The sequence below is a fragment of the Petaurus breviceps genome, unplaced genomic scaffold (assembly GCF_028583685.1).
Source record: "Petaurus breviceps papuanus isolate PSGF00001 unplaced genomic scaffold, PetGlider_PUasm1.0 90808, whole genome shotgun sequence".
Classification (NCBI taxonomy): Eukaryota; Metazoa; Chordata; class Mammalia; order Diprotodontia; family Petauridae; genus Petaurus; species Petaurus breviceps.
Genome location: NW_027187349.1, coordinates 11,833,197 through 11,858,606, shown reverse-complemented (window position 1 = coordinate 11,858,606; position 25,410 = coordinate 11,833,197). Strand labels below are relative to the sequence as shown.

The following is a 25,410-nucleotide window of genomic DNA, read 5'->3' as shown; positions in this document are numbered from 1 at the left end:
CGTGAAACACACGCTGCCCTCTGAGCTGCATCCAATCAGAGCTGCAGCAGTGAGCGCGTCATCCTGTTCTTCCCCAGTGATTTGCTTGCTGGTGCCATTGAGAGCAGTGCCGCGGAGGAGAGCTGAGGCAGGACAACATAAGTCCTCCCCTGAAAATAAGCCCTCTGGTGTTTTTCTTTCCAAAAAAAAAAAATAATAATAAGACAGTGTCTTATTATCGGGGAAACACGGTAGTATTTTTAAAGTATTCATACAACTTTACAAACATTACCTCAATGTGATCTTCACAACATGCCAGTGAGGCAAGCATGAGAATATTTTCATCCTTGTATTACAAATGAGGAAACTGACATTCAGAATTTAGTTCACCTGCTCATGGACATATTGTCAGAGGTAGGATATAAACCCAGATCTTTTGACTCTAAATCTAGCACTCCTTCCATTGTCAAACCAAACCAAAGTCAGATTATAGGAACTTGAGGGTTTTAGTAACTTTTAGGGTACTTACTTTCAGATTCTTTTAATAAACGTGCACCAGTCAGGGAGCTAAGTCCACTTTTTAACGGTGGTGCATCAGAAAGTGAGGCAAGGCTTCCAACTTGCTTGCTTGATTCACTTTTCCTAATTAGGAAAACAAATATATCAACTATAGTTTATAATATATTCTTTCAGCATCTGTAACCTAAGCTACTAGAATCATGTTCATATACAGAAAATAAAGGAACTTTACTATGCAAATCACAGACACAAAAGCTTTTGGTATGCCTACTAGAAAAATAGGAAGAAGGAAACAACCACAAATTCATGCACCAAGGTATTTAATAAGAAATTACCTCCTCACCTCTTTTTAGAGTTTTGTTTGACATCGGTTACATCAAACAAATCTTCTATGTCATCTTCAGTGTCACTGTTTTTATCAGAAGCCCTTTTTCACCCCACATTAAGAAATGGCAGGCAGGAGAAAAAGATTTACATAAGAATAAGTATTCCTACTGACAAACAGCTAACAGAATAAAGTGAGTAATACTGTATGAAAAACTAATAAACAAGAGATACTGTAGAATGAATTAAACACAGGGAAAGTGATATAATATATTTTTCTCCAATTCATTAGAATTTTGTTTTCTTAGAACTCTGTTTTGCTTCTCTGTGCTTATATATCTTTTTCCTGTGGTACTGTACTAAATAAAAAGGTCAGTGAAAAACAAATTTCTTGCCCTCTGGCTACATTATAATCTTTATACCTGCCTAAAAGTCAAACATTGAGTAAAAAAAGAAAAACATTCCTTTATACTGATAGAAAGCTCAAGTGGTTGTTATCATGCCTCAGAGTCTAGACAAGGAAAATAATCCAAGATATATATTTTTATCTATTATTTTATATGCTGTAATATTGATAAAGTGAATGAAGTATAAGAGGTTCAGTCTGCTTTTCAACTTCAATTTTAACCAATTTCTAATGAAGTCCTAAAAAAAAAAATTATTCTTTCAAAACGAAAATGTGCCATGCCAATACAATGTATGAAAAGTATTACGTAAAGTAGTAAGCAATCTGGAAAAAAGAGTCACATGCCAGGTTGGAGGGTTCCCAATTCTTGTGGCCTGTTAGGAACAGTCATTTTATTGCTTACTGTTAACATAACAAAGGTGACAATGTCACTCTTATACAAACAAAATTTTTGATAGCACTTGTATGGGAAATGAGAAAGGGTAGCAACCTTTTACCCATTCTCCTCAGCTAGGGAGCAATGGTGTAATGATAGTGTACCGACTCCTCTGCATAGTCTCAAAGGTTAGAGTGTGTGAAACTACTAACCAACCTGTGACACACACATTGGGCTGCCAAATCCTCATCTAAAGTGGCTAAGGCCTGAAAATGTTGGCACAGTTCCTCAGTACTGATTTAAAATGTACAAAAAGGCATGAGAAAAAAGCAAGGGTTAAAATTCTGGTACCAAAATAGTTATGGAAGGGGTGTTCTGTCAATAACACTCTTGTAGGATTAATATTTATTATATGTCAGTCTGTTTCAAGGAAAGAGTGTACCTGCTGTTGGCCTACAACTAGTAAGAGTAAAAGGGTAAAGGTAAGTTATGGAACATACAAAAAATGAAAAATTATGCTAAGGAGCAAAGTATATTCCTGGTCTGATACTAATGTAAAAATTTCTATATGTAGACATTTTCTCTCCATTAAAGTTATTTTCTAAATGTTTATATCTTTGTTATATATTAGTCTCCAAACCTGAAAATAGTTGAGGAATTTCCTTAAACTATAAAACTTAGAAGGCATTCTTTGAAATCATCAAGAAATGTGGTAATTGGGGCAGCTTACGTGGCGTAATGAATAGAGCACCAGCCCTGGAGTCAAGAGGACCTCAGTTCAAATCCTTCCTCAGATACCTAACACTTACTAGCTGTGTGACCTTGGGCAAGTCACTTAACCCCAATTGCCCTGCCTCCTCCCCTCCAAAACTACCCCAAAAAAATGTGGTAATTTATATGCAAGGCAAGATTAACTCACCGACCATAACTTTTTTCTGGCTTAGGAATGGGATCATCAAAGAAGGAATCTCCATCCATGTCATCTTCATGGGAACATCGACCAGCTTTGTCTTTGCCATCCAAAGCTCTATCATTGAAGGAAGAACCAAGTTTTGTTTCACTGGCTAAGAGATGATGACTTTTGGTTTTTATTTCTGATGAGGAGATACTTGTATCACTCTGATTTGTTTCTGTGCTCTTCTAAAAAGAAGAGGGGGGAAAAAAACAACACCATTCACATATATCTTCCTCTGGAATGAAATCAAGGATTTTCAGATATTTTAAATTCAGTTAAGATTACAAATATCTAACTTTCTATTTAGCCAGTATATGTAATATGTGCTTAATAAATATTTATTTGAACCAACAGCGAGCAAAGCACTGAACAGGATTTAAAAATATTTACTTTATCTCTCCTTGCTTCTAGATAGAACTGCTCGTGATAATACAGGACAAAAAGACTTCTCAAATACTTGCAAGATTTGCAGGAAAGAAGTTCATTATAGCTCTTTTTTTACATATAAATAACACAATATATACATACAAATGTGTATATATATATACATACATATATACACATTTATATTTTGTGACTTTATCTTGAAATTTCCTAAATTTTTTAGTTTTACTTAAAAAAGATTAAACGTAATCAATAATAAACACAGAACAAGCAAGCTTACTTAAATAACAACAAAAGAACTCTTCATAAGTATAAATAGTGGTTTTCATTCAATAGCTAAACACCACAATACAAAGAATCCCCAGTCTTTAGTGCAGTTTCAAAAGCTTGAAATTGCTCTAAAGACTTTTGGGATACCCTATATAACATACCACTGAGGATAAAGGAGTTCCATTTGTTCTACCACCTCACTATTAAAATAACTGATTAAAACTGCAGGGGAAAAAAAACCCCAAAATTAACAAAATAATAGCAAGTCAATTTTTATGGCTGCCACAGTCATTAGTAGACTAATAATGCTATGGAGTGTATTTTCAATGATTATTTAAAGTTCTAATTCCAGACAGCCTTAATTTTCCTAGTCATGCATAATATTCGTTATGTCCTTTCCCTGTTTTAGTCTGGAAAAAGCAGTATACTGTAGTGGTGAAAACACTGAACTAGCAGTTCAGGAAAGTTGGGTTCTAACCCCCACTCTCTCACTAACCATTTTTGACCTCAGACAATACTTAAATTCTTATTCCATTAACTTCCTCATCTATAAAAATAAGGAGCTGGACTAGATAACCTTCAAAATTCTATACACACATTTTAAGACATGTTAATTGGACATCCCTGGATTTTGACACATTATACAGTACCATTAAGGCAACAAAATGAAAAGGACAATATGTATGCAGCATTGCATCAACTGTGTCTTCTCCAATAGATTATAAATTACTTGAGCTAAGAGAATTTATAGTCTGAAATATCAGGAATGTATACAGAAAGAACTCAGTGAATTATCAACATATATTTTTTTAAATGACAAAAGATACAACCAATAAAATCCAATGAAAGATTATTGTTTTTCCATCACGAAATGTTTTCAAAAAATTAAAGCTCATTTCACAACCTCTTTCTTTACAACACACAATTGGCACTGAAAAGGAAGTTATTACCATGCTTCTGAAGAGAAATTCATGTCAAGTTGCTATTTTTTAGCTTCTGGAGGGGGAAGGCAGGGCAGTTGGGGTTAAGTGACTTGCCCAAGGTCACACAGTGAGAGATTGAGAGAGAGCGAGAGAGAGCGAGAGAGAGAGAGAGAGAGAGAGAGAGAGAGAGAGAGAGAGAGAGAGTGTGTGTGTGTGTGTGTGTGTGTGTGAAGCGTCTGAGGCCAGATTTGAACTCAGGTCCTCCTGACTCCACAGCCATTGCTCTATTCACTACACCATCTAGCCACCTCTCAAGTTGCTATTTTTAATACTAGAAGAGTGCATGCTTCCTCAACAACCTTTGTAACAGTTGGATATGTAAGATTTTTTTTTATGAAGTTGAAAGTGAATATTTCAAATTAAATTTGAAACCTTTGCAAAATTTAAACTGTAAGTACATTAGTTTTATAAAACAATGCAACTGTACAGCTAATGAAGTGACAAACTATTGGAAACAGCAGATCCCACAGTATGATAGGATAAAAAAGTTAAAAGGAAAAGAGCAAAGTTATTGATGTAAAGAAAGTAAAAGCAGTAATAAATCATTTAGGTAACTAAAATCCAACCCCCCTCCTCACATTACTTTCATTAAAATCTATGCCAAAGAGAAAATAAATAATATGAAGTTAATACTTAGCAAACATCTAGAAGTGTTTTGTTTCAGAAGGAAGAAGATTTGGTAAAGGGCTAGCACTGGCAGTATTTTAGTAATGGGATAAAAAAAAAATCTAATAATACTGCTGAAATAACTTATTTTGCATTAAAATACACACGAAATGTTTTTAAATGGCATTCTATCATTAAATCAACTTTAATCCTCCAAGATTCACAATCTTGCCCACATGAGAAAACAATTATTTCCCATTCTTTGGTACATAAACTCAGATTATAAGCATATGATTTACTGTACTGGAATAATATTTTACTAAATAGCCTTCTCTTGAGCTGAAAAAAGTAATTCCTCCAAAACTGCTGTTATTTACCATTAATTTAATAAATATTTTTATCATAGTTATATGAATATTCCAGATAAAGAAAGATACACCAAATTCAACTATAAAAATGACTAGTTAAAAATATGCATACAGAACTTAATACACCAAAATGTGTATAGTACATTTCAAAGGAGCCACGTTGATATCTCAATACTTTGATGGATCTGTGATCACATGCAATTCATTCATTCAATTCAAGGAGTATATTAGTAGAGTGAAAAGAACACTAGAGCATATACACAGAAAAGTGTATATAAAATACATATAAAGTAAGTACAAGGCAAATACAAAGTATTATGAGGGTGGGAAAGACACTAAAGGCTAAGGGGATCATGAAAGGCTTCATATATAAGGTAGTCTATGAAATGAGTTTTGAAGACAGGGATTCTAAAAGGTGAAGAAGATGAAATGCATTATAATCCTAGAGGACAGCCTGTACAAAAGCAGAAATAGACAATAAAATGCTGTCAGTGAAAAAGAGAAAATAGGCCACTCTGGCTGAAACTGGGTATGTGAATAGGAATAATGTTCAATGTCTTCAAAAGTAGGCTAGAGATGAATCATGAAGGTTTCTAAGGAATAAAAAGAATTTGTATGAGATCCTAGTGTCAAATAAGGGAGTGACATTGTCAGAACTGTGCTTTAGTATGAATATCAGTTTGTTAGTTGTATGGAAGGAGCTTAGACTGGCGAAGAGAGAAACAAGGGAAACCAATGAGGAACAGCAGTCCAACACAGAGGTGAGGAAATCCTGAACGAGATTAGTAAATTGTAGAGAAGTAAACATGCTATGGAGGTAAAATTTTAAAACTTGGAAAGTGATTAGATGTGAAAGTTAAGAAGGGTAAAAAATACAGGACAGGAAATTCATAACCTGGGCTCTATGTATAAATTTCAAGGGGTCCCTGACTTTAGACAGGGGGGAAAACCACCTATATTTTAATATAATTAGTTTTCCTTATAATATTAGGCACCCGGTAGCCCAGTAGATAGAGCACTATGACTGAAGTCAGGAAGACCTAGTTCAAATCTAGCTTCAGACACTTACTAGCTCTGTAACCCTGGGCAAGTTGCTCAACTTCTGTTTGCCTCAGTTTCCTCAACTGTAAAATGAGGATCAAATGGGATATTGATAAAAGTGCTTAAACACAGTGACTAGCATATGGCAGGCACTATTTAAATGCTTTCTCCTGACTTATTCTGGGCATTTAAAAATAATCTGAGAAACAGTCCACAGACTTCATCAGACTGCCAAAAGGGTCTATGATACAAAAAAGATTAAGAACAAGTGGTGTAGGATCACTCTAGGGTAGCAAGCCAGAATGAATAGAAGGACGGTGGTGCCCACCATCAATATATGTTAAGTTAAAAAGAGAGGTGGGTTTTGAGTTTAAGATCCTTATGACAGCATCAAACAAAGATGTCTAGCAGGCAGCTGCTGATGTGAGACTGGAGCTTTAAGAGGAAAATGAGGGCTGGATATAGATTTGGGGAATCATTCAAGAAAAGTTGATAAATGGACCAATGCAAACTGATAAAATCATGAAGTGGGAACACCAAAAGTGAAAAAGGTCCCACATTTCTGAAATGTCTTTCTTTATTGTTTCTCTTCAGTCTATCTCTTCATTAAAGAAGCATTATCCTCTGCATGAAGAAGCCTTTCCAGATTCCACCAAATATATTGCCCGCCCCCTCCAAATTATCCTGCATTTAACTATTTTGCATATACTTGTATTCATTTTATATATATGCTATATGAATTTATAGATATGTGTGCTGTCTTTCCCATTAGAATTAAGCTCCTTGCTAGTAGGAATTGCTTTATTTTTTATACTTCTATCTCCAGCTTCTAGGACAGTACCCAACACATAACTGGTTTGTTGACTGAGGGTAATGTTAAGAAAACCCAGGGAGGAGAGAGTATCCAGGAGAAGAGCATCCGACACTGCAGAGAGGTAAAGAAGGATGAGAAGACTAAGAAGGGAACACAGGATTTAGTGATTAAAAGATTTCCAGTAACCTCAGAGAAACCAGTTTGGCTCACTAGTAAGATCAGCAGTCTGCAAAGCGTTAAGTGAGTGGGTTATAAAGGTATATAAACAGCTTCATCTAGGAATTACAAGCAATCCCCATCGATTGTTAGCTTTCGATGATATATATTTGTTAGACCTGACCAAGTTCATAAAAACATTTAACCATACAATTAAGATGGAGCACTCCTACAATGCATTTCCATTAAAGTTTTCTTAAAATGCATTTCTGTTCCATTTATTTCTAAGCTGGATATCAGTTAAACTTTTTTTGTGAAATGGACAAGAAGTATAAAGTGATAGTTTAAGGGGAGAATAGTCAAGCATAATTCTTTTTTAAAAGGCTGGAGGAGAACTGGGCAAGTTTGCAGGTAAAAGGGAAGAAGTTAGTGAAAAAAAGTTTGTATCAAGATGAGAAAGATGGCGGTGATGAACAATGGTGAAAGCTCCCAAGAGAGATGGGAGGAAAAAAGAGCAAAGACACAAGGAAAAGGATCAGCACTAACAAGGAGAAGACCCACATCTTATTTAACTAGAACATGATTTTAAAGGGAAGAATGTTAGGCCAGAATAATAATGATGCAAGGAAAGGAGATTATGGTCAAGAAATTTTGAAATTTTGGGTGGAAGAGATAGAACATGTGTGAGTGATGATGAAACAATGATACAACCATATGGTGTTTGCCAAGGTGAGGATGCACGTTATAGGAGGTGGATCCTCTCTTCCAATGATGATACTGCAACCCATCCATGCCTGCTCAGTCTGTGTGACTCTCGTCCATACTTCCCTCTAAATCAGGGTTTCTTCAAACGTTTTCCTCACATGGAGTCTTGACCCACAGTTTAAGAAGCACTGCTAAATCCTCCAAAAATGTGCTCTACTTAATGTACTGGAAGGCTTTCGCTCTGATCTCTTGACCTCACATGGACACCAAGAGAGAACAAAGGCTGGTCATGGGTTAGCTCTTAACTCTTCCTAAGAGGTCAGCTCATTCTTTACAGTTTCTCCCATACAATTCTTCATTGGCAATAGGCTGCAGTCTGCTCACACCCATCACTGTCTTTTGGGTGCTCCTGAACTTTAAATCTTAAGACACTGTGGTATGTTTTGATTCAGCATAAAACATTTGCTATCATGTTAATAAAGATTATACTTATTCCAGTGAGGTGTAAGCTGCTAAAAATGTTTTTTGAAACTGGCTTTAAGACAAATTTAAAGGCTTCATGAGCAAAATACTCTTAATGCCTTAGAGTAACACCTAGTTTTTAACCAAAAATGGAATCTCAATCACTCACCAACCTTAGCTACCAATAATTTTAGGTCACTTCCAAAAAACTGAATCCATCCTCAAAGAAGGAAGATTTATTCCTAATGCTCAAAAGGCAACTACAGGAATAGTGTTCTAAAAATATTTAGAAGAATGTCATTTCACTGGAATAAATGTATTCTTAACAAGATGACTACCTTTATTTGAAATGATTACCACTCATTTGAATTAGTAACTTATACTATCATTTAAAAAAATCAATTACAGTACTTGAACAGTCCCACAAATCTATTCCATCTTTAACAATTTATGAATCTACTTTAGTCCCACTCCTCATACACCAAAGATTGTCAATCTTTCAAGTAAGACAAATACAATACACAAAAACAAAAATATATTAAATATACTTTGGTATTTCTTTAATGATGCTGACACGACATATTTTAGGATTCTGTAGTGCAACAGGGTCATCATTCTGATTTTATCCATTTTAAACAATCTCTCCCTTACAATCCTAAAAGCAATGTAACATCATGGTGTGGCAATGACCATGGGCTCTTGAAGGTTATAACAACAGAGCACAAGCTCTGACAGAACTAACATAATTTGAAAAGGCTTCAACTACAGGCCTGGCAAAATACAGATTTATGACCATTATCCATTAAGTTGCAGAAGGACTTGTCAGGAGAGAATACCTATACTAAAAAAAAAAAAAAAACACCCCACATTCTTGAAATACTGAAAGACTGACAAAGTGTAAAGCAATTAGGCTACATTCATGTTGACTTTATGATATTCTCTAGAACTGCTTTTTAAAATAAATGGAGGTCTGTTTATTTGTCATTTATTTTCATCAAAGCAGTGAGAGGAAAAACTTCCTTTTTGGAGGGCAGGGAAGGAAGGGATAGATTCCCAACTATTTGGGAATAAGACTCAGTGACATTTCAGGATATATTTTTTCATTACACTGATGGGTTTTAACCAATAATTGGTTATTATGTATATTAAGTTTTACTATATGCTTTAGAACTTATGCCCTAACACTAAACCTTATGCAAAATAAAATAAGGTACTTCAGTAAATAAACTCCCTCAGATAAGACCCCAAAAAACCTTATTCCAATTGTTAACCCACAGTAAATAGTACTTCATCAGTATTCCAAGATACATAGACATGTACACAAATAAATATTATCATTGATTTAACCAACAGTTTTATTAGTGAATTTTGACTGGCACTATCTTAACTGCCATAAGCACTGATGTGCATCTCATTTTCCAGTAGGGAATTGTACTATAGCTAGAATCAGCTTAAAATCAGGTAAACCAAGTTTTGTTTTCTAACTTAATTTCTTAATCTGCACTAAAACAAAGGAGTTTCAGATTAAAGAAACAATACTATTGTTACTGAAAATCATGTAGTGTTTATGACATCTTTTTAGATTTTCTCAAAGGAAGCAAAAAAAAACCCCAACTTCTTGACCACCATATGCAAAGATATTCTTAATCTTCATCAGGTAAACTATTTCATGGAACGATGTAACTCTCTAAGTTACAGCCAAAAGTAACTAAAAAGAACAGTAGAAGTAAAAAAATATATATTTTTTTTAATTGTGAAAATTTACCACCAAAAAAGGGGGGAAAATACCCCAACAACACTCTCAGGAAACATCTTGTTCTAAATACAAAAATAAGCAATAACACCAATGAAAGAAACTCACTTAAATTTTTTCTTAAACTGAAAGCGGGGAGGGGATCTGATGCAAATCAATAGCTCAGCTATGAGCATTAGCTTTTTTACAATGTTAGGGTGCCATAGAACAATTCACTCCAAAAGAAACCTCTATGGTCTTTAAGAGGTAATGTGCCTTTCAAAGTGTTTAACTTAATCAAAAGTTAGTTATTCAATTAGCTCAAAATATTAATAAACTGTCAATTTTCTCACTGAAGATTATTTTTCTAATGGCTGCAACTCTCCAAAAATTAGGTCCTGCCTATTTTAGGTTGCAACTATCAAGAAGTTGGATACATATGCCCCAAAAGATTCAGGTAGCAGAAACAAGAGGATGTATCCTTGCTTTTTACATCAAAGAATCTACAGTAAAGAGTTCTGCAAAGTACCATCTGTTATTGTTACTGATCAATACATACAATTAACACATGTACAATTCTAATTTGAAATGAAATGTTTCCAAAGTGAACAAAATAGTATTTCCCCAAATATCTCCAGCTTTTACTTTTTCTTCATTCACACTCTCTTCAATTTGTCCTTACAATCATTCCTTCCAATTTTTACAATCAATAAATATGCATTAAGTGCCTACTATGTTCCCGGCACTATGTGAAGGTCTAAGGATACAAAGACAAAAAAGGGAAGTCTCTTTCCTCGAGGAATTTACTCCCTATCCAGGGAGATTAAGAAAATAGCTCAAGAGAAATCAAAAAGAAGATAAATAGATCTGGGTATCAGCTATATGAAGATAACCGAATCTATGGGAAATGAGGAGGTCACCAAGAGTATTAGTAAATAGAAAAAGCAAAGAGACCCAGGACAGAGCTGTGAAGTAAACCCACAGTTAGAAAGCAGGACATGTGATGATGATTCAAAAAAGAAGAATGAGAAAATGAGGTCAGACAGGTAAGAAGATAATCAGGGGAGAGCAGTATTACAAAAACCAAAGTTTTTGAAATAAGTACTTTGGTAGAAAAGCTGCTGAGGTCAATAAAGATAAGGATTAAGAAAAGTCCATTAGATTTGGCAAATAAGAAATCACTGGCTGTAGAGTCAAAACCCAACCCCCACTAACTCAAAAAAAAGAAAAGAAAAACCTACCCCAAAAGAGTAATTAAGAACCAGAAATGGAGCAGTTACTGCAGAATCCATACATATAAAAAGAAATAACAATGACAAGGTAAAATCTTTAGGAATTAACAACAGAGAACAGAAATCTTTTTTAAAAAATGTATCACTCAGTACCCCAACTTCATACTTTCAGAAGGACCTAAGGCCTACAGTCCATCCTAGGATCCTCTCTTGCGTATTTGAATCCTCTCCTGCTACAAAGACTTTGTTAGCTAGCACACCTGGTATCCTTCTCCTCTCCCCTCAGCCTGTGACAAGCAGACAGTGAGTGTGTGAGAAGTTAATATGCTGTTCTGTCTGAAGTAGCCCCTAGATTAGAGGATACACCCCACCCCACAGACTGCAGACACTATTCAAAACACAGTTCCTGCTCTTCTCAAACCTATGAAATGTGGCAGGTGATGATTCAAACCAAGTAGAAAATTAAAGGAAAACCAAGGTAGGGCAGGAGAAGAATATGCATTCCTGCACCAGGCCTTCAGGAAAGGAGACTGAAATCTACCTGGAGCTAGTCCTATTCCCCTCTCCAAACCCCCCCCCCCCCCCCAGATATTGCTTGGGGAAACAACTAGACCAGTGAAATGACAAATCCTCAAAGCTGAGGTCACTTTGCAGCCTAGCTCTGGTGACATTACTCACCAAGAAAGGGAAAAGGAGTTACAAATCAAATGAAAAGAAGGGTTGAAACACCAAAGATCTCAAAAAGAAGCAAACGCAATAAAATCCAGAGTATAATCAAGTAAATTGAGAGATTTTAGAACTAGAATTAGTACAAAATCTGCAAAGAGATTACAAAAATCTCTTAAAATATTACAAGACAAAGGAAAAGGAAGTAATGAGCTACAACTCTATGCAAATACCAAAACTGTAGTTGAAGAATAAATTCCAATCACTGAAAGAGAAATAAATTAGTAAGAGAAGAAATTAAGAATGAAAATGTCAGCATTTATAACTCTCAATGCAATAATAAAAAACTCAATTAATAGGTTAGAAAAAATGACCCAATGGTGGAAAATTTCTATGAAGAAAGGAAAGAATAATTAACAGATTTGTAATACAAAATATTTAAGTGGAGAAAGCTGATGGAAAAGCAAAAGGCAATAGTTTAAAAGTTATAATCACAAGGTTGGACCTAAGAGATGAGAGGACATCTCCTGCTACATTTCTGGAGAGGTGTAGATGTGGAAAACTGAAAAATCACTTTTTAAATACATTGGTTTGCTTTGATAAAACTTTTTTTTCCATCCTTTTAAAAACAATTCTTTATTATAAGGCACAATTTTCTAGGTGGAGATAGGGAATGGATAATGTAGAAAATATAAAAGATGGTCAATATAAATTTATTTTTTAAAAAAAGATCATTAGTAACTTCGGAGAGAGTAGTTTCAGTTAGGTGACAAATTCATAATGTACAATATAAGCCTGGAAAGCTGGGTCAGAACAAGGTTGTAAAAAATTTTAAACACTTAACAAAGCAGACTATGTGATTTTGAAATGGGTCCTACCCCCTCGACTTTTCCTACTGCATTTCTTAGATCTTATAGAAAGCTCAAGGACATATATATATATATATATAATTTATATACATAATGTACATATTGTACAATATGTAATTCATAATGTAAAATATAAGCCTGGAAGGGTGGGTTGAAACAAGGTTGTAAAAAAGTTTTAAACGCTTAACAAAGCAGACTATATGATTCTGAAGTGGGTCCTACTCCCTCGACTTTTCCTAATGCATTTCTTAAATCTTTTAGAAAGCTCAAGGACATATATATATATATACATACATACATATACATATATATGAATATTCAGAAACCAGGAGTAAGGTAAGTGCTAACAGGTCTATGATTCTGAAGACAGACAACACTGAGTACATTAACTGTGATTATGGCAGAGGTAGCATGTTTACAAAAATAAAATTCAGAAGTTGGTGGTAGTCAAAAATGCTAGAAATTAAATGACAGACCAGAGCCCCAAAGTACCATGCTCAATACTATGCTGGTTAATTTGACAAAAATCAAGTTTGATTTTGTCTCATCCATCTTATTCAGAAGCACAGTGATAACCCTAATAATGCTTCTAAAGGACAACACGTTCATAAAATACTCTGCCCCAAAAAGGTTTTGGGGTTTATTTGTTTTTAACGTTAAGGACATGAAATTCACATCTTTGTCCTAAATTATATTTGTCAACTGATTCAAGAAGTTATTTCCTTTTCTCTACATTGCAAAACCAATTTGACAAAGAGACTTTTGATCCTGTAAAGTATTAGTTTATCTGAAAAAAGTTTGTAAATCAGTACAAAAATATTCAGAGTCAACAAGAGCATGGTACAGAGATGAGTTTTGCAAAATGAAATAAATGTATACATTTAAAAAAAATTTTTTAATCTATTTACAATGCCTCTTTTACACTCTCAATTTTTAAATTGGGAAAAAAAAAACCAGGCAGTTAATCTAAAGTCAAATAAGTATCTGTGATTTAAGGGGATTCGAATACAGCAATTAAATTACTCATCATCTCATTTCTAATCACATGCTACTCCCTAGTTTACTCCTCAGGGGTTTTATAAGTAAATAATATGAAGTAAAAAGTGGTTTGTAATAAACTATATAAAACTAAGTTTTAAATTACTTCAACTAAGCATTAAGTTCTTAAAGAGAAAAAATATATATATGCATATATATTTATGCATATGTAAACATATGCAAGTGTACATAAACTTTGTTATATGGAATGGCTCTTGGGCAAGAAGAAAGGCTACAGTGCGATAAAAGATGACAAAAAAATTAAGAAAATTTTAATTTTTTAAATTTAATATCCTAAACATCTGTTTAAAAGATGCTAAATGGTATGTATTCACAAGGCTTCATGTTCATTTAAAAAAAGGATAATTCTAAATCTATATTTACCCGCTAATAACCTAAAAACAGGGACATTTATAGTTTATCTTTAACCTGTACCTTTGTGATTTTTTCTTTCAGTAAGAACTGAACTTTAAAATGGTTATGCCAACTATAACTCATTTTGTTTTATATAAACCATTCATCTAAGTTCTTAGGTTCTCTAATTACAAAGGAATGACTGATATTGGAAAAAAAAAACCAAACACTAAGTTTGTGTTTAAACTCACAATCACAAGCCCATGATGATGCCAATGCAAACCCACTACTAAGGACTTTTCAGCATAGGATGCTTTTTCCCTAAAGGATCTAAAAGCACTTGCCGGCCTTTTTGTTCTCATGCATTTTACCTTTTCACCAGACTTCTCCCCGCTTTTCTTCTTTTTACCTTGTCCTTTATACCTTGGTATCTGAGCATGAGAATAAAATGACATCTTTTACCACAAAATATATATCCTTCTATGTACAATATCAAGAAATTATGGATTGCTCATAAACCACTCTTATGAAGACTAATGGAAATTTCTAAATAAATGGAAAATCTCTACTTAAAAGTAATTTCTTGTCTCCCTTTCTGTTCACACTGTGGTATAAATTATATTCTTAGTAATTGTTTTCCAACAGTTGCCTAGCCAGATGTGGATAATATATAAGTTTAATTTGTGATGACCCAGAAATAGCCATACCTCTCCTGGGCAATCCAAAAGATTAAGTTGTATAGTCATTTTCCTTTTCACTTCAGAAGCTGCATTTAAGATGGTAAATTATTTGGTTCAAGGAATCTGACTTGGGGGCTCACTTCTGTCTAAAGGGAGAAAACTCTACTCAAATAATTTCAGTTATCTGGTTATTTGAATAGCCTTAAGGTGGGGGAACAGACAAAAAAAAGTAAGACAGAGGTCATAAAACCACATTCTCAAAGACCAGGTCAGAACTAACTGGAATAAGAGTAGGCTTGAACTTAGAGTAAATCCCTTTGCCATTAGGGGATTTCTAGGCTTAACCCAGACTTGTAATGTTTATTTAGAAGCCCCTATATCCCAGAGCTAAAGAGTAAATCAGAAGTATAACCTCCTTTTGGAAAACAAAATAGGGAAGGGAAAACATAATATTCCTCAGAGTACAGCTTACAGGTTTATCTATCATTGAGACAAGACAACATTATTTCTATGAACATATTTTTCAGACATTTCCAAGGTGATTAAAATAAAAATTCCAACTATAAGTTCCTTAATTCCTTAAAGTTCAAGAAACAAAAATAGAGAAAAATATATTTCATTTTAATGATACAATAAATTTGAAAGACTGAAAGACTATATTCTACAAAGTCCGCAGATGCCTCATTTATAGTATGGAGATGACCCTGAGTCTCAAAGGCTATGCCTATGAAACACAAGCTTTGGCAAACCTTAACCTAGCTGAACAGATTTGCAAAAGAGTTGGTCCAGTGACAGCTATATGTCTATCATTCAAGGACTAGCCTAGGTAAGTTTGGTGAGGCTCACTAGGCTGGCTGCAAGATGTTGGCTTTTGTGGCCATAGCAACCCTTAAAGATCATCTACCAAGTAGAAGGGTTTGCAATCTGCATTTGAGAAAAGATAGCCCTTACAGATGATATCACAGACCTTTGAAGTACTGAAGTAGAAGGGAGATTTATACTTGGGATTCTGGTTCTCTAAAATACAATAGTTATTAAAAAGTTATACTACAAGTATCCATATAAATTTAAGTGCAGAGATACTTAAATAGCTCTGTGATTTTATCTCTGTGGGCACCTTATTATTTCTTACATTAAAATACTATTTCAATATAAGAAGGAAACTGACATTTTATATAGAAGATACTTGATTTTAAGTACATAATTTTAAAATTGGTTCATTTTAAGTTTATTAAACTGAATCTTTGTGTTTCACTTTACTTCCACTATAACGTACCACAAATATTTTGATTAATATGAAAAATTAAGTTTAAAGAAAGGTCTAATAGGTAAGAAATCTAACAAAGAGAATCTCTCATCCTATTTGCTGCCTCACTGATAAGAGATAACTACAAATGAAAGAGTGGTTTTTTTGCCTATTTAGAAATAAAATTATTTCAAGGTTTCCATTCTCCCCACCTCAAATTTAAAATAAAAACTACTAACCTAATAATTCATTCCCAAAGTAATTTTTTTCCCTCCAAATTTCTATGCATGGAATAGTCAAGCAAAGATTACTTTCATCTGATTGATAAGCTACAAATTTAGTGACTCTTTACAAAAAACAACTGAAAAGAAAATAGTGAAATACACACAAGGCAGAAAGTAGGTACAAATTATCATGGATAGGTTGTGATACTATTTCCCTTCACTGTAGTTGAAACCTAAGTACTAAGAACAATCAAGTCATGCAACCATCCATAATCCTAACAGATGCTGTCCTGAATTTAAACTAGAGCTAATCTGAATTTTTCCTTCTATTAGCAAAAAACATTTTAATCTGTTCTCTCTCCATGGGGTTCAGTAAGAATACTGGCTCAAGGTTCTGGGTTAAAATTCAGTTTCTGACACTGACTGTGAGACCTTGAGACACTTATCCTCCCTGAATTTATTTTTTTTAATACAACATAAAAAATACAAGAGAATGTAACCAGAAAACAAAGATAACCCATGATATTAAAAGCAAAATGGCAAGCAAGCCTAAACAAGACAACAAATCAAATCTTGTCCTTAGCTCCAAATCTCACCATCTCTCTAAAGAAAGCTGAAAGAAATAGAAGCTAACAGTATGTAATATAACAACACTGCAGACTATTATTCCCAGACAGAATCTTTAAGATAAAAATCATGTAAATTTCCTTTCAACTTGAAACAAACAAAAAAAAAAACACAAACCGAACCAGGTGAAAACATACAAATACTTAACAAATCTAGCTGTAACTATCACAACAAATTCACATCCATGATGCAGGATTTAAAGCACTATTGACAAATCACTGAAACAGCCACAAGATGCTTTCATAATTGAAAAAGGAAAAACACGCTTTTTCAGCCAACTACAGAACACAGCTGTATCTGACAGTATCATTTCAATAAAAATTAAAAAACAAAAGTAGTTTTCATGTAATTTCTTAATCCCAGAAATGCTTGTCATTTTGGCAATGTAAATGACTTACCTTACTTGGCACTGTATGAGAGTTCGTCATCTTTCCTTCTGGGGATTTTGGTGGAGAATGTATATCAGATAGATCCAGTACTCCCTAAATTATAAACATTCCATTTAAAACATTTCATGTTTATGAAAATAAAAGCATATTTAAAAGTTGTACTTTGAATAATTTTAGTATATTTAAAACTAAAGAGACATTCTTGATATTTGAATTAATTCTGATGTAAATAGTCTTCTTATTCATTTCCTCCCTAATAGTAACAAAAAGTAACTTTGATATTGTTAATCATCTCTTATAAATGAATCAACAAGCATTTATTAAATTTTTATTTTGCAGTAGACACTAAATATATAAAAACAAAAATGAAAGAGTCTGTGACCTCAAGAAACTTACATATGGTAGGGGGAAATAATATGTACACAGAGAAGAAGTATATGTGAAAAAGATACAAAAATGACTGGGGAGATGAGGGGTGCAAGTAAAAGATGACTGGGGAAATCAAGAAAGGCCTTATATAGAAGCAGCACCTTAGTTGGGCTTTCAAAACTTAAGAGTTAGGGGCGGCCAGGTAGCACAGCGAGTAAGAGCACCAGCTGCAGTGTTGAGAAGACCTGGAGATCAAATCCCGGGCTCAGACACTTAGCACCCACCCATCAGACACTTAGCACCCACCCATCAGACACTTAGCACCCACCCAGAAACACCTGGCCGTGTAACCTTTAGGAAGTTACTTAACCCCAATTGCTTAGGGGCAGCCAGGTGGCTCAGCCAGTAAAAGCACTGGCTCCAGTGTCGGGATGACCTGGATCAAATCCGGGCTCAGATACTCAGCACCACACCCAGAAATAACTGGCCGTGTAACCTTAAGCAAGTTACTTAACCCCGATTGCTTAAAAAAAAAAAAAAACTTAAGAGTTAGAGGTGATAAAGGACTATATTTCAAATATAGGATATAGTCTGTACAAAGGCACAGAAATATGAGATAGAACTGTGGACAAGAAAAAACAGGCTTATCTGGCTGGAATGTGTGTTCAAAAGTGAGTAATGCATGAGTAGCCCAGAATGGTAGGCTAGAAATGGTTAAAAGGGACTTTAAAATGCCACAAAAAATAATTTTTTAAATAGACAATAGGAAAATATTCTACATTTTTGAGCAGCATAGCAATAAAAAAGTCACCTGTTTTGTAGAATATCACATTGGCAGAATTTGGGAAGCTGAATATCGTAAAGCATAATACACTTGTTACCAGAGTATAAATTAAACAATCAGAAAAATGCTTCAGTGACTTTTCATTCAGGACAACAAAATGAAAATAAATCATCTGTCTATGATACTCTCATTAACTTCTCTATTTTTTATTAGTGGTAATATCATTTTCAGTACACTGTGAATTCTTTCAAGTTATACTCTTCAGAAACATCCTGGAGTTTCTTGCTGTTCTACAATCTCTGGGGAGATGATTTTTTTTGGTTCATTTTTCTTTCATAATAAACACTTGTTCAATGTGTTACTGTCTTTTTAAAATGTTTTATTCCTTTTTTTTTCTTCTGTCTTTGAGTCTCAATGTTTGGTTTATCAGACTGGAAGCAAGGCTGGTTGATAGTCCTGGACTCTCCTTTGTTTTTTCAACTTTTTCTTTTGTATTTCTAGTACCTTGTCTGTATCTTTCCTCCTCATTCTTTGGCAAGTACCCCTTGAATTGCCACACACAAACACTCAATGCCATGTGTTCTTAGCTTCTTTAAGATAAAGAATTTGGGGCCCAGGTGGGTCCCTGACAAAACAGGATCATGATCTTTTTTGGTGACCTGATGTGTACTGGATAAGAAACTTTCTCTATCAAAGCAGAGTGGCAACTTAAGAGAGTTGCTTGAATTGATGAAAAGGTTAAAATTAAATGACTTTAGGCATTGTTCTCCAACTTCCACCCCTCAACCACGTACACATTGAAGGCCAATCAAAACCTAGGTTTTCACGACTTTAAAGCCAGATCTCTAATCACTACTATTATAGATCTATGCTACTTTTCTATGATCACAGGACAACTGATTTGAAGAATGGAACATCAGATGCCATACAAGTTTAACCCTTTTAATTTTATAAATGAGAACAGCAAAACCTTGGTAGGTTAAGTGATTTGCCCAAAATCAAAAAGGTAGGAAGCATCAGAAGCTAAATTTCAACACCTAGGATTCTAGAGCTAGGGCTTTATATGGTACCCTATGGGGAAAGGACTTACATTAGCTCTCTCTATTCTTTTCTTCCCTCAATCACGGTTTTATTATCATCCCTATCTTGCAAATAAGAAAACCAAAGCAGTGAGTTTAAGTGACTTGCCCAAGATCACACAGCTAGTAAGCATCTGGGGCAACATTAGAACACGGAGATGCCTAGCTAGTTGTAGTACTAGTACACCATCTACATGCCATGGGTAGAATTATTGGTCAGGGACTCACAGCCAGATCCTGAAACAAATCTGAGGGGCAGCTTGTACTGGCCACTCCACGTAGACTCTTCGGAGTGATAATTCAAGGCATTCTCCTTCATCTGATCTCACCATATCTTTCTAGCTTCATCACAATGTAGTCATGTTCCTAAACTCTTCATTCCAATCAAACTAGCTTAACCTGGTTTTCCAGAAACCAAGGGAAACAATTAAATATGGGCAAGTCCCCAGAATACACCTCACTTTCTAGACTTTGCTCTTTCACTATTCACTGTTATCTCCAACCATCAAAATCCTAGCCAACATTCAAAAATTCAACTCAGGTTCATTGTTAGTTTTCCATTCTCCTGAACTGTTATTAAAAATATCATTAACTAGCATTTACAAAGCATTTTAAGATTTGCAAAGTGCTTAACATATACTATCTCACTTGATTCTCTGCTATGAGGTAGATGTCATTAGTATTCCCATTTTACAAAAGTGAAAACTGAGGCCAAAAGGATAACCGACTAGCCCAGGGTCAAAGAGCAGGATTTGAATTTCAGCATTTCTGATACCAAAGTCAATATTCTATCCACTCTGCCACTTATTTCTGGCTAAATTACTAAGCTCTGTGGGAGCAGTCCTCTTGTGTTATTCATCTTCATACCCCCACAACACTGTGTACTGTATTAAAAAGTAATCAATATTTAACAATTATTAACATCTCTTTTGATCATAGTTTTATTGCACTGACTCCTAAAGGTATTGAAATTTTCACCTCTAAGTTTACCAGTTTTCTTTGTGCTCCAAAACATAATGAATTTTGGTGAATGATCCATGCATCTAATTCATGTATATGTGTTTGTTTACATGTGTGTGAATACATTTGAGTCATAATGCAATAAACTTATAATTGAGTTTATGGACAGAGGGGAGTGGGGAAAGAGGGGGAGATAGAGAAGGGGGAGTAGTGAGAAGGGGAGGGAGAGGGAGAGAGAGACAAGAGACAGAGAGAGACAGAGACAGAGAGAGGCTGCCAGGAACGAGGATGCTGGGAGAGAGAATTGTCGGGGGCAAGAGGTGCTGAGAGACAAAGGTAACTGCCAGATGAAGCTGCCCAGACTACTGAACTGAAGAGGATGCCATGTCGGTAATATGCATAAATGTTGTGGTGTCTTTATTAAGCTTTGTCTTCCCTGGAACAGAAACTGCTGAGAACTTGCCCCAAGTCAAGATGAAGAAAAGACCTCTCCTTGGGTATTGAATGCTGTGATATTATCTTAACCTAACCCTAACCTAGAGGTAGATGGCCTTTGTGTTTTCCACTGCCCCTTGAGAAGGTGCTTGATGATAACTGATGTATTGTAATTCAGTTGTGATCCAGTGGTGGAAAACTTTTAACCTTTGTACTTTGTGACTGACCAAATGAACATACTTTGTTTATTATTGGAAACTAATCTCCACTTGAGAAGAGAGACTTTGTGATTGACTCAATGAATGTACTACCCAGGGGTGGAATACTTTTGACTTTGTTAATGAATTGAGGACTTACTAAAAGACTGAGTTAGTTACACATGGTGAATGCTGTTATTTTAATTTTCTGTGAATGTTTTGCCTTAATCTGTCACTGAATAAATGGATTTTGCTATGCTCATAATCTGTAATCCAAACCTTGGAAGCTGCTCTTGCTTGGCATTACAAGGGGGGAGGAAGTAAAATCTCTATTTTATCCATTTATTTCCATAAGCTATCAAATAATAATTCAAACAGCATGCTATTCAAGTATGCAATCTATATTTTTAGAGGAGTTTTACCATTTTATTACTGGGGTACTGAAATTTATTACAGACTGATCTAATTATTTTTGCAAATTAACTTTTACTTTATAAATTTAATTGTTATGCCATTGTAGAAGCTAAGAAATTAGGACCTGAAATTGAAGCCAAGCTCCACTAAAGTTTGTGCTAGTAAAAGAGGGAAGCTGAGATGATTAAACAGAAACCAAAAAGATGTTACCTCTGAAAATAAGAAACTCAGGACACAAATTTTTAACTTAAACTCTCATATGAATGTAGGGCACTTGAATTTATATACTATGCCCTGTCTTCATAGCCTACAAAGACAGGCTTTGATTTGGTTTCACTGGGATAAATGATTCTATCGTAATCTGTAACATTTACATGTAGCTGTAAAATCAGAAATAACCAATTAAAATTACTTGAAATGCATAAATGCTACTTGATCAAGTCTATTGTTGTTGGGTTTTTTTTGCTTTTTGGAGGGCAATTGGGGTTAAGTGACTTGCCCAAGGTCACACGGCTAGTTTTTGTGTTAAGTGTCTGAGGCCGGATTTGAACTCAGGTCCTCTTGACTCCAGGGCCAGTGCTCTATTCACTGTGCCACCTAGCCGCCCCCAAGTCTATTGTTCTTAAAAATGTATAAATATAACATGCCAATCTGATAACTCTCCATAAAATTACATGAAATCTAATAAAATGTGTCCCAAATGGATGATTCATAACACAGACAGAATTTTCACTCTTACATCATTAAATGAAAGATGTTTAATAATAATATTCTCTCATTGTCAAATGGTCATAAAACACAGACCAGACCTCACTTTGGAAGCTGTAGACTACAGGTTAAGAACCCCTGCTCTAAACAAAGGTTTTACATTTTACACAGTAATTTTTAAATTTTTTTAAACAACAACAACAAAAAACCACCCTAAACTTCCCTCATTTTTTAATGTTTTACTCTGCAATTGCTCCCATTTGACTATCATCATTAGTAAATAAAACAAGCATTTTTTAAGCACTTAGTATATATAGCAAATAAATGCACTCTCTGCCCTCAAAGAGGCTACATTCTAATGGGAGAGATAATATGGAAAAAAGTGTACATATATGGGTGGGAAAGGCAACAAACATTTATTAAGCATCTAATTTGTGCCAGGCACTATAACACAAATATCATCTCATTTCTGCCTCAAAACCACCCTGTGAAGCACTATTATGAAGGTATATGGAAGATTATTCAAAGAAGGGAAGGTACTAGCAGCTGACCAATACTTCTTGCAGGAGGTGGGATTTGATTTGTATCTTAAAGGAAGCCAGGAAGTGGAAGTGAAGCTAAAGGGCATCCCAGGCACAGGGGACTGCCAAAGAAAAAGCAAAGATAAGAGAGAGAAAATCACTTTGGCAGCTAAGAGGAGGGCAGACAGGACTAAAGAGAGACGTTGCAAGAAGACCAATTAAAAATCTATTATAATATTCCAAGTACAATGTGATGAAAATCTGCACCAAGATGGTAGTTATGTGAGTAGAAAAACAGGAAGATATGAGAGAGGTTAGAAAGGAAGAAACTGACTACATGGAATGTATCAAAGTGAGAAACTGAGGATGACACTGACATTACGAGCCCTGCTGATTAGAAGGATGTTAATGTCTTCAACAGTGATAGGGATTCTGATCTAAACAAAGAAGGATATTAGGGAAAAAATAATGAGTTTATTAAGCTTTAAGATGTTTATGGGTTTTCCAATTTGGGATGTCAAGAAAGAAGTTGGTGACTCAAGCCTAGAACTCCAGATCACCAACGAAGAAAGTACCAAAACAAGCAAAGAAATTCCAGGACACAGCCTTGGGGGAAAATTATCATGTTTTTTCTCTCATTTTCTTTATCAGTGATGCCCCAAATCAATTTATTCTTCCATTCCCCTTCAAGTCTCTCATTCAGCATTTAAGCAAAATAATACTCCTGTTACTGTTAATGCCACAATGATAACTGCATTGAAAAAAACTACCAGTTACAGACATAGTTGTAAATATTTTAATCAAAGTATTCTACTCTGTCTGATTTGAAGGCTCTGTGTTGTTGCGTATCAAAAGCTACTTTATTGTTGGTTTTCCCTGAATAAATTTCTTAACTTCATGCAGTTTTTTTTTCAATTTTTTTCTTTCTGAAAAAAATGCTTAAATGATGCAAAGAAGATGATTTTGAGATTAAATCTCTTATTTCCTAATTTTTATATTATATTCTGGTATTTATTGTCATTTTGTAGGAATCTCGGACATTTGAATTAAATGAATATTTTTAATCTAATTATTTTCTTGGCTACTTGCAAAATCATCTCCTTCTCACTATACTTATGAAGCTTGGCAAAAAATATTTGAGGAATTGTTAGAGCCTACCCCTGTTCTTTCCCCAAAATTCTACCAATTATGAATGATGATAATGATAAGACAATATTTCGTATTTATATAGTATTTTGAAGTTTATAAAGTGATTTTCAAATGTTTTTACATAATTTAAAAGCCTTCATGATCTGGTCCCAATTTACCTTTCTAGCCTTATTAATACATCACTAGTACTGAGAGAGTGTTTAATAAAAATGCTTGTTGATTTAGTGATCTCACTGAAGCCTCACAACAACTTCGTGAGATGTTATCATGCCGGAGAAATTTTTGTTTTACTGAAATGTAAATGGTTGTGAGTTTTAAGGGAGACTAATAATTCCGAAAATTTTTCCTCTCGCTGCTCAGTCCACCCAATCTACAAAGTGATTAGTTTTTTTGGCTGGGGGTGGGAGGGAGACTGGGTAGAATTTTTCAGTTTATGTTGTTTGCTATATTCTGTGTTCAAATAGTTGTCTCCATCGAATATATTTTGTTTATACTTTCCAGAGATTTCTGAACGGTTACTTAACTATAATCTTATCCTAAAATTCTTTTTTTTTTTTTTTTGCCTTTTGGAAGGCAATTGGGGTTAAGTAACTTGCCCAAGGTTACTCGGCTAGTTTTTTTGTGTGGGTGTTAAGTGTCTGAGGCCAGAACTGAACTCAGGTCCTCCTGACTCCAGGGCCAGCGCATTACTCACTGCGCCACCTAGCCTCCCCACTTGTCCTAAAATTCTTTAGGTCACAATCAGTTCCTTCTTTAGTTTTTCACATATTTCTGTTACAGAATCACAGAATTTGATAGGTGGGAGGGACCTCAGTGGTCATCTAGTCTAACCCATAGAAGGAGGAATCCCCATTACAAGGCATTCAACACATCTGTGTAAATACCTCTAAAGAGAGGGAATCTTCCATGTATAGGGGCGAGCCTTTCTACTTCTGAACAACTCTAATTATTAAACAATTTTTCCTCGACATAAAGCCTAAATTGGCCTCCTGGAAATTTCTGTACATCATTTCTGGTCCCACCTTCTAAGGCCAAAAAGAATAACCCTTCCTCCACATTATTGCCTTTCAAATACTTGAACACAACTATCATGAGCCCTATGAGTCTTCTTTTATAAATGCAAAACCTATTTCCTTCAACTAATGTCAATTTCATGACTTCCTTTAATTCACTGAATTGTGTTTCCTCTACTCTGGCTTGAAAAAATTAAAGCTTTTTTCTGACGTTACCATTTCTGTCCATTTTGAGATGTGTTTTTGCATTTCAGCTTCTTTTAGGACAGAACATCTTTTCATTGTGTTGAATCTATTTTTTTGTTTCTTCATGATTTTTATTTCTTTTAAAATTTCTTTTGAAAACTTCTGAGAGTGTCTGTTTCTTATTTATCTT

The 25,410-nt window shown here is 34.7% G+C and overlaps 1 protein-coding gene across 6 annotated transcripts in view; it reads right to left on the bottom strand.

Annotated features, from left to right (window-relative positions):
- CEP43 (centrosomal protein 43) overlaps positions 1 to 25,410 on the bottom strand; it is a 53,688-nt gene that overhangs the window by 16,952 nt on the left and 11,326 nt on the right. Inside the window, exons 6-10 of one of the 6 annotated variants that reach the window (XM_069070415.1) lie at positions 17,415 to 17,498; positions 14,611 to 14,670; positions 2,524 to 2,741; positions 842 to 925; positions 509 to 621 (exon numbers count right to left, since the gene is read on the bottom strand). In XM_069070415.1, coding sequence (XP_068926516.1) covers positions 509 to 621; positions 842 to 925; positions 2,524 to 2,741; positions 14,611 to 14,670; positions 17,415 to 17,498 — 559 coding nt within the window. Of the gene's footprint in view, positions 1 to 508; positions 622 to 841; positions 926 to 2,523; positions 2,745 to 14,610; positions 14,671 to 17,414; positions 17,499 to 25,410 lie in introns of all 6 variants that reach the window. The other 5 variants (XM_069070414.1, XM_069070418.1, XM_069070416.1 and 2 more) reach the window with 5 other exon arrangements.